Here is a 14,673-nt window from a genome sequence, read left to right as displayed (position 1 = left end):
CACTGTGCTTCCCGCAGCAGCCCCCAGACTTCTCTCCTGCTACAGCTCCTGCAGTGTTCTTGTTCTACTTTCTGGGGATTCCCTCTGCCCTACCTTCCAACTCTTCTGTTGAACTTTTTCATTTCTATCATGTGTTTAGAACAAGAAAAGATCCCTTTGTCCCCCGAATGTGTCTTCTTCACAACAGTCCTGACCTTCAATGCCACGGCAGCTGGATGGAAGAAAGGGATGGGGATTCACCAATTTGTTGACTTTTAGCTTGCAATTTCCATTTAGGCATCTCCTAGCTTCCCCTCTTGGGTGCCTGGTGTCCTGCCTGGTTCTATTTCTCCAGAAAGTATCTACCAGAACAGGGAAAGCCTAGCACTTTGGTGTCCCCAGTGAACCATGTCTCCTGGGACTGAGCCCAGCACAGGCCTCGCCCACAGTGAAACACCACAGAGTGTGATGCATGGGCTCTTGGGATGCCAACTCCTGGGCTCCACCTGCCTGTACAGAGGCCTGTACTAGCCATGTGTAGGTCACAGCTAGTGATCCCTGTGGAGACACCAGACAAGGAGAGGCAATCACGGATCATCCAGTCCCAACTGCTATCTGATTGCCAGAGCATGAGACCCCACCCAAGACCAGCAACAAAACTTCCCAGTTGAGCCCTAGCTGACCCACACAACTGTAAGCAAGTAAAAATGGCTATTGGTATTAAGTCATTAATTTTGGACTACTTTGTCATGCAGCAATAACTAAGGTATACCTTTCCAAATACTCCTGTACTTAAACCTACCCTGCATGTAGATTGAGCTCTTTTACAATCTTTCAGATCTCATAGTTTAATTTCTATTTATTTTATTTTATTTTATTTTATTTTATTTTATTTTATTTTATTTTGAGAGAGAAAACAAGGAGTGCATGTGCAAGCTGGGGTTGGGGTAGAGAGAGAATGTTAAGCAGGCTCCATACTAGGCAGAGAGCCCAATGCAGGGCTCTATCTTGCAACCTGAGCTGAAATCAAGCTTAATTAAAGGAGCCACCCAGGCAACCCTCAGATTTTAATTTCCAAAGCACTGTTGGAAGATTATTGAGAGAAAACCCAACTAGATATTGAGATATGACTACTGGTGATGACATACATAAAGGATCACTCACTTCCATTTTAAAAACCTTTTTAAGGCCAGCCCCGGTGGCGCAGCGGTTTGGCGCCGCCTGCAGCCTGGGGTGTGATCCTGGAGATCCAGGATCGAGTCCCACATCGGGCTCCTTGCATGGAGCCTGCTTCTCCCTCTGCCTGTCTCTCTCTCTCTCTCTCTCTCTCTCTGTCTCTCATGAATAAATAAATAAAATCTTAAAAAAAAAAAAAACCTTAAAAAAAAAACTTTAAAAACCTTTTTAAAATTTAGAACTAAGTTAATGTAAACAAAAGAGCACCATGTGAGACAACTGAGAATCTATAACAGGGTTGATAAGCTCATGCCTTCAGTGGCCAGGAAGTCATAGAAATATGTGATATGGCCAGGTATAATGCAATACATAGCAGGGGCATGTAGATAAACACCTCTGGCCTACTGCCTTTCAAAGATTAAAATAAAAAAAAAAATTAAAACCCCAAACAAAAAGCTGTTTTTGCCAAGGCACCTGCATGAGGGTTGTGAGTCCCATCCTTGACCACAGGAAGGTCAACAAAAATCTACCCATTGGCTGCCTCCAGTTCTTATTTACAGCTGTTCTCTAGAATATGGTATAGAGGAAGAGAGAAATATCCACTGGTAAACATTATCAAATGCCTACTACATGCCAGGGAGGACAAGATCCACATCTTCTTAGAATGATGGGCAAAAAAGTTATAATTTGTCACAGGAAGTAGAGGATGTCAGCCTCTGTTACAAGTAACCATCAAAGAACTTGATTAATCAAAGCTTAAAAAACGGTAAGCTTTGCATCCTCTGCAGCAGGACAGTGTGACACACCCCCTCGTGCACACAGTCTCTTTTACATCTCACACCACAACCCCACACATGCCTCCTTTTTGCCCTCTTACCACCAAGGCTGCAGATTTTTTTTTTTTTAAATTTTATTTATTTATGATAGTCACACAGAGAGAGAGAGAGAGGCAGAGACACAGGCAGAGGGAGAAGCAGGCTCCATGCACCGGGAGCCTGACGTGGGATTCGATCCTGGGTCTCCAGGATCGCGCCCTGGGCCAAAGGCAGGCGCCAAACCGCTGCGCCACCCAGGGATCCCAAGGCTGCAGATTTTATAGCAGCAGCTTTTGTTTCTTTCCTTTCTCATATCCTCACTTGATGTTTGATATTCAGGAATTACTTGAAAAACCAAAATAGCCTACCTTTTCTAAAGACAGATCAGAAGATCTGGCCCCATTAGACAGCACCAGCCATAGCCACAACCAGTGTGGAGAGAGGCCTCAGCACTCCCTACTGCCGCACTTACTCAGCTTCCTACTTGGCCCTGGAAACACAAGATCTCCGGGTCTGGGCGAGATACACTAACAGACCAACCTCTTCCCCAAACCATAAAGCCTCACCAGCCCCCCACTCCACCCAGCCGTCCTTTCCAAGTCTCCACGTAGCCCTATCCACAGCAGCTCACGTTCAAAGGTCTATTCACACCTCCACACATAGATTAGTGGTTCTTCCCTAATTTCCTTTCCTCAGAAATGAAAATTGCATTTTTTAAAAAAGATGTATTTGAAAAAGAGAGAGTGTGTGCAGGAGCAAGGAGAGTGGCAGAGGGAGAAGATCCCAAGCAGACTGCGTTAAGTGCAGAGCCCGACGTGGGGCTCCATCTCATGACCCTGAGATCATGACCTGAACCAAAATCAAGAGACAGACGCTCAACTGCCTGAGCCACCCCACCCAGGCATCTCTAAAAATCGCATTCTTGCAAAAACCACAGCTATCCTCCATAATGTCACCCTTTTCTCCAGCCCAAATCAAGTCCTGTCAGCTCTACCTTCAAAATGTACTTAGAATCTCACTAGTTCTCACTGTCCTCTACCTTTAGACCGCTGCTTTCTCGGAGTCTACCCCGTCCTGTCCCATCCCAACTTAGTGAGACGGCCTGTGGGGTCCTATCAGCACTGAAGTGAGGCTACACTAGCCTCTGCTCCAGACCCTCCAACACTTCACTTCCCAGAGGAAAAGCCAAAATCCTCCCCAAGGCCTACAGGTCTTCTTGCACGCCCCCCTCCCCATCCCATCTATACCGAGGAGGTAAGGTCAAGGCTTCCTCAGCAAGGTAGACAGAGCCGTGAACTCCTGAGCTTTAGCAACCACTGACCGGCTTCGCAGGGGTCTGGCCTACAGAGCGAGCACAGCCTCATTTCTTGCAATGTTCAGAAACTTACACATTTTAAGCATTCCATACATGTCACTTATTACTATTTTGATACTCTTATTATCCAGAATGAGCTAAGTTCACAAGTCAGGTGCAAAGACACAATTAATATGTATTGTCAAAATTAACTTCAATAGTAGACCGCCATGAAACTCAGTCTTTATATATTCAACCCTGTACAGCATATAAACTATACATATGCAAATACTAAGATGTACTACATGCTTCTACTGGTGAGCTTCAATGTTGGAATATGAGCAACTCCAACAAGCCCCCCGCGGTACTCAGGGCATGAATCTCTCAGTGGGGCTCCATGGCAGCCTCAGGCCGAGCAACAGCCCAGCCCAGGGCAAGCACAGCACCACTTCCAAACTTCTTGAAGTCGTCACTGCCTGCGAGCCTGACAGGCAGTTTTGATGCAGTTTTCAGGAGCTCCATTTAAATAAACAGAAATATAACTCATTATTAAAACAAAAACAAGCAATATAAAAAGCTCCAATTCCAGGGACTGAGAAAACAGTACCAAGTAAACTTGAAGGTTCTAAAAAAACAAGAGCGGGCAAACTTTAACCTTGCTTCATAGTCTTTAAAAAGGGGAAAGAGGGGTACGTGGGGGGGCTCAGTTGGTGAAGCATCTGCCTTCAAGCTCAGCATGATCTCAGATCCAGTCACACAGGGCTCCCTGCTGAGTCTGCTTCTCCCTTTCCTTCTGCTCCTCCCCTCTGCATGCTCATGCTTGCATGCTCACTCCCCCCAACCCCTCGCTCACACGCTCTCAAATAAATCTTTAAAAAATATTAAAATGGGGCAAGAGGTCTGGATATAGTTGACATCAGACACACATCGTGTCCACTGACAACACAAACAGACAGCTCAGGAGAGCATCACTTCATAAAACCAGGCATCTGGGCGTGGCGTGAGGTGCACCACCCCCTTTATAGGCTCTGGTACAACTCTAACCAAAGCAGATGCAAAATGTGCTAGAGAAAGCAAGTGCCCAGAGAAGGGCACGTTACTTGCAGATGCAGATGCAGAGAATCAGCAAAGGCACTTCAGCGGGACCTCACAAACAGCAAAGCCCACCAAGGTCATGACCTCCTGGAGGAATCAAGACCAGATGCGCAAATCTTTGCAGGTGCTGCCAAACTTTATTCAACGTATAAAATTAAATTTGACATAACTGAGTTTTCTGTTTTGGTGACATCTCTTAGACAAAATATTGAGCTGAGCAGGTTAAAGAGATGTGTTGTCATATGGGGTACAATTTGTGGGGATAGATTGGGAGGAGACACAGGGTCCCATCACACGTATGCACAAGAGGAGTCAGGGAAGTTAGCCACTCTACCGAAACCATGACACAGTGATGAGTCTGATGCTATGGATGCTTTTATAGCAACAACTAACATGGTACCTGTAACAGGCACAAACGAAAGTCACGAGAAAAGAATTCATCTCACAGGTAATGCATAACATCACCTCTACCTACCTACCTAATATTAGGACAGCCTCTTTGTGTTATTGTCTTGTAGTTATGTCATTAACATTTTAGTCAGAAGGTAAACTTGTTCAGGGCTTTTGATTCTGATCAGATGGTAGAGACTGGGTGGGAAAGTGGAGCACAGAACCACATATGTATCATCCTCGATATTTAGGCAATGAACATCATACCCACATGCAAACATTCACTGTGGCCAAAACAGAAAACAAAACATTTGCATTCAAATTTCCTATGTAGGACCTCCTTATGCCAGCAGACGGATTCTAGAAAGAAAAGCCTGGGGACATACAACCTACAGTTTATGAACATCCACAGTGATTCCTTTCTGTTGTTAGGGACCATGAGGAAAGAAGGTCTTTTTCCAGGTTCTTTCCACTGACTCCCTCAAACCAGGAGAGCTGGCTTAAGAACTTCCTGCTTCCTCTTCATTCCCCAAGCAGACAGCCAGCTCCTTGTACATGTCTCGCACGTTCATTTACTCAGCTCGTTTTCATTTGGTGAGATTAAAAGCATTCATCATTAAGAAAAAACAATGCAACAATTTTTTTATAAAACGAGAAAAACAGGGATCCCTGGGTGGCGCAGCGGTTTGGTGCCTGCCTTTGGCCCAGGGCGCGATCCTGGTAGACCCGGGATCGAATCCCACATCGGGCTCCCGGTGCATGGAGCCTGCTTCTCCCTCTGCCTGTGTCTCTGCACCTCTCTCTCTCTGTGACTATCATAAATAAATAAAAAAATTAAAAAAATAAAAAAATAAAAATAAAAAAAATAAAACGAGAAAAACAGTGATGACTGGACGACTCAATGGCTGAGCGTCTGCCTTTGGCTCAGGTCATGATCCCGGGGGTCCTGGGATCGAGTCCTGCACTGGGTTCCCCACAAGGAACCTGCTTCTCCCTCTGCCTAGATCTCTGCCTCTATGTCTCTCACAAATGAATAAATAAGTAAGTGTTAAAAAAAAAAAATGAGAGAGAGAGAGAGAGAGAGAAGAACAAACTGGAAAAGTAGACTTCACTGGGCTAGAAAAATAAACTTCCCAGCAAAGGAAAGCATTTTTCCCAAGAAACAATGGAAAGAACCACTCTGTTTGCACTGCTCCTACTTCACACCAAGTCCTTTCCAGCACGCAGCACGCTCAGCTAGGATGAACCCGACACGAGCGCCATGAGTCAGGGAAGCAGGCTCTTGCATTGGGTTGGGACAGGTGCCCGTATTCCTCCTTATTCCACAGTTCATGTCAAGCACCCTTGTTTTCCACTCGGCTTCCCTTCACTGTGAGCTGAAGCCAAGAGTCACTTCTCAAGCAACTTTGGTCCAAAGCAGAAATAGGATCCTTTCCCAGACTGAAACTCCTGACTCACATTTTCCTCCCAACCATGACTCAGCAGCTTCTTTGGATTTTTTTCAAAGTATTTACCTGAACTAACCTCCTTAAAAAAAACCACCTGCCATTTTCAACTCCAAATTACTTTCCTTGCAGTGCCAGATAGAAATACCTCCTGGATAACTCTCCAACCACCCTGTTCTTTCAGAGCATTGCCTCTAGCTCCAGGAGTGGACCCCCAGGCAATGCTGCCTGTCCTTGCAGTCCACCGCCTGATCGTGTGTGCTCCTGCCCGCACCCAGCCAATTACCCTGTCCATAGCTGATCGGTGCTTAGGTACTAGCCTTTAGCAATGGTGTGGGGATGGGGCTAGCAGGTGGTGTTTCCCACCATCCGTGCTAAAGTGGAGAAAGCCAGACTCCAGAGAGAGATGGAATGACCCAGAAGCAGAGAGGGAAGCAAAGGAGAGACTGTGGATCATTACAGAAAATAACTTTGACTGCCAATCATTTTCTTCCTAGTTGAGGCGTTCCTCGGGCCCTGCATTTCCAGACGTGGTTTCAGTAAGATATCCCTACGTCCTTTGTGTATATTATCCCACTTTTTCTTAAACTAGGTTCATAATATTTCCACTTGCTGTAATGAGACAGTTCCTCAGACAGCCAGATGAGCGGTAACTTCCAAATCCCTATCCCACAGTCTAGGAGGCAGCAGTTTCAAGAAATCACAAGGCAAAAATCAAAGGGGTGGGGGAGAGGAACACAGTGGGAGAGGACAGGAAGGGTAGGGATGCCCAGGGGAGACTCCCTAACACCTGAGTGTGTGCAATTCCATCATCCCCCGTGCCTGCACTCACTTTCAGGCACCAGGAGACAGGCACACGGGGAGCTCAGCCTCGGTCCCCAAAGAGCACAGTCACGAACGGAGGACAGAAATGAACAACTGCAACTGAGGAGGTGAGGCACGCATGAACAGAACACGTCCGTGCCAGGGGCTCGGGCTCTCACATGCGGCGCTGAGCGGGATGAGAACACACAGCTGGGACGCACTCTTGGACAAGCCTTAAAAGGCATGTGAGCTGGGTGGTGGCCACACAGAATATTATCAAATGGAGCAAACCCAATTATCCCAACATCAGCCATTAGGTAACGCATATGATTCCTTTATTAATCTTCTAATACTTCATATAAAATAGTTCTCGTGTCTTTTAGCATCCTGAAAGAACAAAATGGTTTCAGAATATAATCACCCATTTAATGTTTTTTTTTTAAGATTTTATTTATTTATTCATGAGAGACACAGAGAGAGAGAGGCAGAGACACAGGCAGAGGGAGAAGCAGGCTCCCTGTGGGAAGCCTGATGTGAGACTCAACCCCAGGACCCCAGAATCACGCCCTGAGCTGAAGGCAGATGCTCAACCACCAAGCCACCCAGGCGTCCCATAATCACCCATTTAAATTAAGAAGTTTCTGGAGGACAGAATCCTTTCAATTCAACTCTGCTAATAAAAAGGAACTTAAAACCAGACCATCTCAAATAACTGGTAAAAGCAAAATAATTTTCTAAGTAGAAGGATCTCAGAGAGTACATCTTACAGGGAGTAATAAGAACTACATAGTATTAACTTAAATGGGTGATTATATTCTCAAACCATTTTGTTCTTTCAGGATGCTAAAGGACACAACTATTTCATGTGAAGTATTAGAAGATTAATATAATAAAATAATCTTATGGGGGAGCCTGGCTGACTCAGTCAGTAGAGCATACGACTCTTGATCTCTAGGTCATGAGTTCAAGCCCCATGTTGGGGATAGAGCTTACTTAAAAAAAAATAAAAATTCTTGTAATATTTTCTTAAAACAAAAAATTATATGAATCATAAGGAAATGCAGTGCCCTTAAAACACTAAACTGCTATCCTACTTCTAGGAATGGATCCAAAAGAAATAATCTAGAATATGGAAAAGCCACACATGAAAATATTCTGGAGAGCATAACAGAAAATCAAGAGTAAGCTGAACAGGAGTGTCTGATGGCTCAGTCAGAAGAGCATGAGACTCTGGATCTTAGGAGTCATGAGTTTACGCATAGAGATTACTTAAAAAGAAAAAAAAAAAGAGCAAGCTAAGGGAATATCCACTAATAAAGAGTGTATTATATTGCTGTTGGAATATTATTTGATGAAATAGAACTTAGCCATTACAAAGAAGATAATGTAATAAAAAGATGGAGCATGTTAAATGGGAAAAAAAGGATATATAATTTGGTGGATCCTCTAGTTGTAATATTACATTAAAAATATATATTTTATACAACTTCATTTATGCAGAAAAATGCCCTAGAGGAAGAAGTGATACTGTTCCCACCACAGTGGTAAGATAATGAGTAGTTTACTGTTTAAGTTTCTTTGGTCAAGATGTTATATTTGTATATTTAAAAAAAAAAAAAAAACCCCACCCCCCTCCACCTCTTTTTTTCTTCAGTATTAGAAGTAAAACGGGAACCTACTTCATCAGAAGCAGAGCGAAGACATTGGACAGCAGCCTGTTTTTTCATTTCTTCTAGAGTCAGATCTGAGCACTTTTTCTTACTCTTTCCCCATTTCTTGTAAGCTCCTTTTTCCCAGCCCAGGAAGATGTCATTCTCCTAAAGCAAGATTAGACAGACTTCAATGAACAAGAGTAAATAACAAGTTTCAACACTATTTCTCACACACATTCCCTTCCCAAGAACATTCATCACCAGGAAGTTCAGAGACCACAAAACATGGTCAATCTGAGCGCTTCAGGTTAATTATTCATTTGGTATCTATTTCCCAGGTTCTCATTATATTATTTAGAATTTATGATCTTAAGGAATATGACTCACACACATTCAGTAAATGCTAATAAATAATTCAATTTATGTATGTGTATGTAAATGCAAGTACATCATACATGTAAATATATGATGTAAGGATATTATAAATGCAAATGTAAATTTATGCAAATATAAGATCATATGTAAATGCAAGTACATCATAAATTCCAAACTATATACATAATTAAATGTCTTCTCTTCTGCGCTTCCCACTCTTCAGTAATGAGTGTTCATATTACTACCAGATTTTATCATTTAACAGTTAAATGGTTCAATCCTTATTGCTTTACCTGTAGTCTATAAAACAACAGATATAAAACATTTCATGTTGGCAAGAGAAGTCCCCCCACCCCTTGGTTCCACATGGCCCATAAAAAAAGTCTGAAGAAAATTTGAAAAGCAGGAAGAAAACAAAAAATCATAACTGATCCTACCACCCAGTAAAAACTAGAGTAATTTGGTCTGCCTTATTTGGTCTTTTCTATATGCTTTAAAAATCACAGATTTGAATTCATGCTAGTTATTGTATTTGATTTAACTTACTAAATTGTACCCATCACCTCAATGTTACCACAAATTCTTTGGTTACAAAATATTCTAAGATGTAAGTTTATAGCTATTTCCCTAAAAGGGGACATTAAAGTAGTATTTTTAATTGCTTTGCTACTTTGTTTTGCCTTTTAAAAAGACTTCCATTTGAAAATAAATAAATAAATAACCTTTCATTTGACAAATTATGATTAAAATCAGTGGACAGACAATAAGAGAAAAAAGGTCAGAAAGACAATGGCAAAATTTTTAAAATTACTTAGAAGATGACATGACCTAAGCAAGCCCTCAGGACATATATATGAATATATGAATTAGAAGTGAAAAGAAGGAAAAGCATAATAATAAACTCAAAAGATTTTAAAAGGTCAAATCATATACCATCAACTGTCTAACCCAATTTTTACTTTGATCCAACACATAAAAATTACTTTTAGGCCACCAGGTAAGAGTGGAGGAACAATCCTTCCTTCTATATCCATCGTCATTAGCATACTTTACTTAATTTTTTGGACACATTTGCAGATCTCATGAACCTGAAAAACATATTTTCTGGCAGAGTGGTATCAATTCCAATTTTCCAAGGGAAAATGTGCTTAATGGCCAAGTAAGTCCCATCAGTGTATTTCCGTTTATCTAACAGGTTTGGCTGGACTACACCTGAAACCTGACATTCTTTATCAGTGATATCTTCTGGAGATTGAGTTTGTCCTCTAACAGGAGCAACAGACAGAACCATAACAACAAAGACTCAAAGCTTCCAAAAGCGGAGAGAAATGTTGTAATTCTATTGTTTATGGTATATAAAACAAAGAAAGTAGAAAACTTATTGTGTAATTATGGAAAACAACTCTTTTTTGTTTTGAGCTACTGAGACTGGCTCTTTCTCCTTCTCAAGCATTATAAACATGTTTCTCTACTGAAGCTACATTATAGCTCAGCAGAGGTAACACACATCCAAAGGTCCTAAAAAAGTTTTATTATACAGATAGAAGGGACTTTCAAAATTCAGGCCACATGGACAGGTGCTTTTTCTGGAGGGCAGTCTGACAATACATATCAAACAACTTAAACATGTACATGTACTTTCAGTCTAATAATTCGGAGGATTTATCCTAACAAAACAGTCACCACTGTGTGCACAGATTTAGCCACTGTGATATTGATCAGATAGCTGTAAATCCAGGCAAATAAGAAGAAAACAACTTGGTTAAAAAAGTTAAGATTTATCCAGGCGAGGAGATATTATAGCTATTAAGGTGATTATGAAGCAGGGGCACCTGGGTGGCTCAGTTGGTTAAGTGTCCAACTCTGGATTTTTTATTTCAGCTCAGGTCATGATATCAGGGTCCTGGGATCAAGTGCCACATCGGGTTCTGACTTGAGAAAGGAGTCTGCTTCTCCTTCTCCCTCTGCCCCACCCCCTGCTTGCACACGTTCCTGCGTGTGCACCTTCTATCGCGCTGAGATAAATAAATCTTTAGAAAAGGGGGGGATATGAAGCATATTTATTGACCTGGAAAGCTATCCACAGTATGCGTAAGAGAAATCATTTATACAAAAGTACAATCTCACTTTTTGTTAACACGTGTGCACACACACACACACACACACACATGAATGTGCACTAAAAGGTCTCAGAGAAAACGAACTAAGAGATCACTAAGAAGCTTATCTCAGTGAGGAGGAGAAGACACAGACTTTCTGATTTTTCTTGTAATTACATCATACTCCTACAGTAGTCAAAGTTGTTGCTAATGGAAAATTTACTGAGGCACAAGAATGGAGAAACTCGAAGAGTTCTTGTGGCTCTTCACTTCGGACAGATATCTGGCATCTTCAGGTTTATCCATGAATGTACTCTCACCCATCCATCCAGTGAGGACTTGACTGTTCTCCCTGGGGCACTAGGGGTCATAGGAATGAATGCAGCAGAGGCCCTGCCTGTCAGAGGTGCACAGTCCGGTACCAAATACAGACACAAAGGCAGATGCCTGGGAATGGCTGTTGCTACCATAGAGGTCTACAGAAAGCACTCGGGAGGCCTAAAAAGGGCCTGGCTGATAAGCCAACCCTTCCTACAGGAGGGTCACTGAAGTGGAGTCTTAAACAGTGAACAGAAGTTTAGGCTAGAATAAGGGAGGAACACCAAGCAGAAGAAATGTGGCGCTAGAGCAAGGGATGGCAAATTTATTTTTCTTCAGGGAGCCAGATATCATTTTAAACTTCACAGGACAAGATGATGATCAAGGATATAAATGTAGTTACTTTTACAAAAAGGAAATACATTCTCACAATTTTTTTAATTGATGGATTTCAAATTATAATTCAGTATAATTTTTTGTTCCCAGATCTACTAACAACAAGAATGAAATTCTTTCGGGGAGGGGATGAAATAACATTTGCTTAACTGGGTTTCAAAGTTAGCATTCCCTCAACATCAAAATCAAAGACAAATGTTCATCTGTTAATGCTCATTTTTTAAAAAAAATAACAGCTTTACTGACAAACAATACAGAGACAACCAAATTTACTCTTTAAAAGTGTGCAATTCAGTGGTTTTTTAGTATAGTTCACACTGGTGATTACATAACAATCACCACTACCTAATTTTAAAACCTATTTATCACCCCAAACGGAACTCTGTACCGTCAGCAGGCACTTTCTACCACTACTTTGGCTCTCCTGAGTCACCGGGAACTACGGACCTGCTCTCTCTATGGATCTGCTTATTCTGCACATTTCATATACATGGAATGATACAACAGATTTCCTTTTGTGGCTGGCTTCTTTCCCTCAGTGCAAGCTTTTGAAGGCTCATCTATGTTGTGGCAGTAGAGGTGCTCCACTCTCTTTCCTAATATTCCACTGCAAGGACATACTTCCTTTCAGCTATGAAGGCACTGGCGGGCATCTGGATTGTTTTTACCTGCTATGAACATTCACATACAGGTTTTTGTATTGATGCATATCTTCTGTTCTCCTGATTATACACCTAGGAGCAGAATTGCTGGGTCACATGGCATCTCTGTGTTCAACCATCTCAAGAACAGACAGGCTATTTTCAAAGCAGCTACATATCACCATCACACCAGCAACATTTCAGGGCCCCACCTCCTCCACATCCTCACGGACTCTCATCATCGCCTGGGTTTTTATTTTAGCCATTCCAGCACACATGAAGTAGTGCCTCATCATGGCCTTCATCTCCCTAATGATTAATGAAGTGAGGCATCCTTTCATGTACTTACTGTCATTCTTCCGGAGAAGATATATGAAGGGCTTATTCAATACTTGGCCCATTTTAAAGTTATCTATTCTGAACACGCATCTCTCATTAGATACAGGATTTGCAAATATTTTTCTCTAATTCTATGTTTTTTGTTTTTTTTTTTTTTTTTTTTTTTTTACTTTTTCCATGATATCCTTTGAGGCACAAAAGTTTTTCATTGTGATAAAGTCTCATTTACTGATGTCTTCTACGGCTGCTTGTTTTTGGTGTCCTAAGAAATCACTGCCTCCTCCAAGTCATAAATATTCACTCCTGCGTTTTCTTCCAAGAGCTTTATGGTTTAGCTCTTTTATTGAGGTCTAGAAACCAAGTGGAGTCGATGTATGTGGTATGAAGTAGGAGTCCACCCACCTTTACAGGTGGCTACTCTGTTGTCTCAGCATCTTTCACTGAAAAGACTATTCTTTCCCCCCTTGAACAGGCTGGTTAGACCATGGATATACAGGCTCATTTCTGAACACCTGGTTTCATTTCATACAGCCATATATATGCTAATATCAAGCTGTCTTGATTACTGTAGCCCTATAGTTAGTTTTGAAATTGGAAAGTGTAAGTCCTCCAACTTTGTTGTTTTTAACAAGATGTTTTTGGCTATTCCGAGTCCCTTTAGAGGTCTATATGGATTTCAGGATCAGCTTGCCAGTTCTGCAACACAGGCAGCGGGCACTCTGACAAGGCTGTGTGTGCATCAATGCACCAGGCACTTCTGTCTTAATGACATGGAGTCTTCTGATCGTGAACATGGGAGGGCTTTCCACTTACGAGATTGTCTTTCATTTCTCAGTGACGTTCTCAGTGTGCAAGTCTTGCGCTTCTTTTATTAGATTTATTCTGAAGTACTTTATCCTTTTTGATACTGTTGTAAATGGAATTTTCTTAATTTTTCATTCCCTAAGGTTTTCTATATACAAGATCGTGGCATCTGCAAACCACATATAGTTGTAGTTCTTCCTTTCTAAGCTGGAAGTGTCTTATTTTTCTTCCCTAGCTGCCCTGTTAATACTGATCTGTAATAAGACTTCATGGCTTTTGTCTTTGAAAATGTCTTCACACAAAGATATTCCCAAATTCTGACATTAACTCACAGACATGAATTTAACTAAACATGTTAATTGCCTAAATAAAAGGCATTTATAAAATTCTGTTAGATTCTTCTCTTAATATTTGCCTTTTCACATGTCATCATAGTGTAGATTAGTCATTCCCAAGTCAGAGGTAGGTGGAAGCTTCTCAGTTGAACAATTACACGAATATGAAGATACAGAGGTCCCCTCAGCACCGTGTCAAGCAGAAGCCACAGCTTGGCACCACAGTGTGACCCTGGACAACATCCCGCCACAAAGCTGGGTCGGAGCGGGAAGTTGGCTTCTCGTTTTCACTTCTGACAGAATGAAAATATATAAAGCGGCTTGCCATTATTTGTGAGACAAACAATGTTAGCTGTGAAGATGGCTTTAGAAATTTTGCAGATATGCGCTGTTTTGCCTTGTAATTTCACATTGACTTCACTCAGAAACATTATCAAGTGTGTAGCAAAAGCTGCACAAACAACAGAGTAGTAGATACACTTTGTGCATTCTGGGTTTTCCACTTACTATATCTGAGAGTGCCTTTACTCCTTTTTTCTAGGTTCATATACTGTGTGAATGTATTAGGACTTAATGAAACAGTAACACTGAGCTAATCATAAGCTTTTAAAAGAAAACAGTATAAAAACACAGTTCAAGATATTTCTCTTTTATTGTTACGTTTTCAGTCCCCTATGCTCTGCTCATTACAAGTCCACTGAGGCACAAACATAAAA

The 14,673-nt window shown here is 41.6% G+C and overlaps 1 protein-coding gene across 9 annotated transcripts in view; it reads right to left on the bottom strand.

The window, feature by feature from the left end:
• The window catches only part of KIAA0232 (uncharacterized protein KIAA0232 homolog), a 99,402-nt gene that overhangs the window by 30,248 nt on the left and 54,481 nt on the right, over nt 1-14,673 (bottom strand). For all 9 annotated transcript variants that reach the window (XM_038533079.1, XM_038533080.1, XM_038533083.1 and 6 more), the window contains exon 3: nt 8,678-8,815. In XM_038533079.1, coding sequence (XP_038389007.1) covers nt 8,678-8,815 — 138 coding nt within the window. The remainder of the gene's footprint in view (nt 1-8,677; nt 8,816-14,673) is intronic.

Source organism: Canis lupus, chromosome 3 (assembly GCF_011100685.1).
Source record: "Canis lupus familiaris isolate Mischka breed German Shepherd chromosome 3, alternate assembly UU_Cfam_GSD_1.0, whole genome shotgun sequence".
Lineage (NCBI taxonomy): Eukaryota > Metazoa > Chordata > Mammalia > Carnivora > Canidae > Canis > Canis lupus.
The sequence above is the reverse complement of the archived record's forward strand: the minus strand, read 5'-3'. Positions and strand labels throughout refer to the sequence as shown.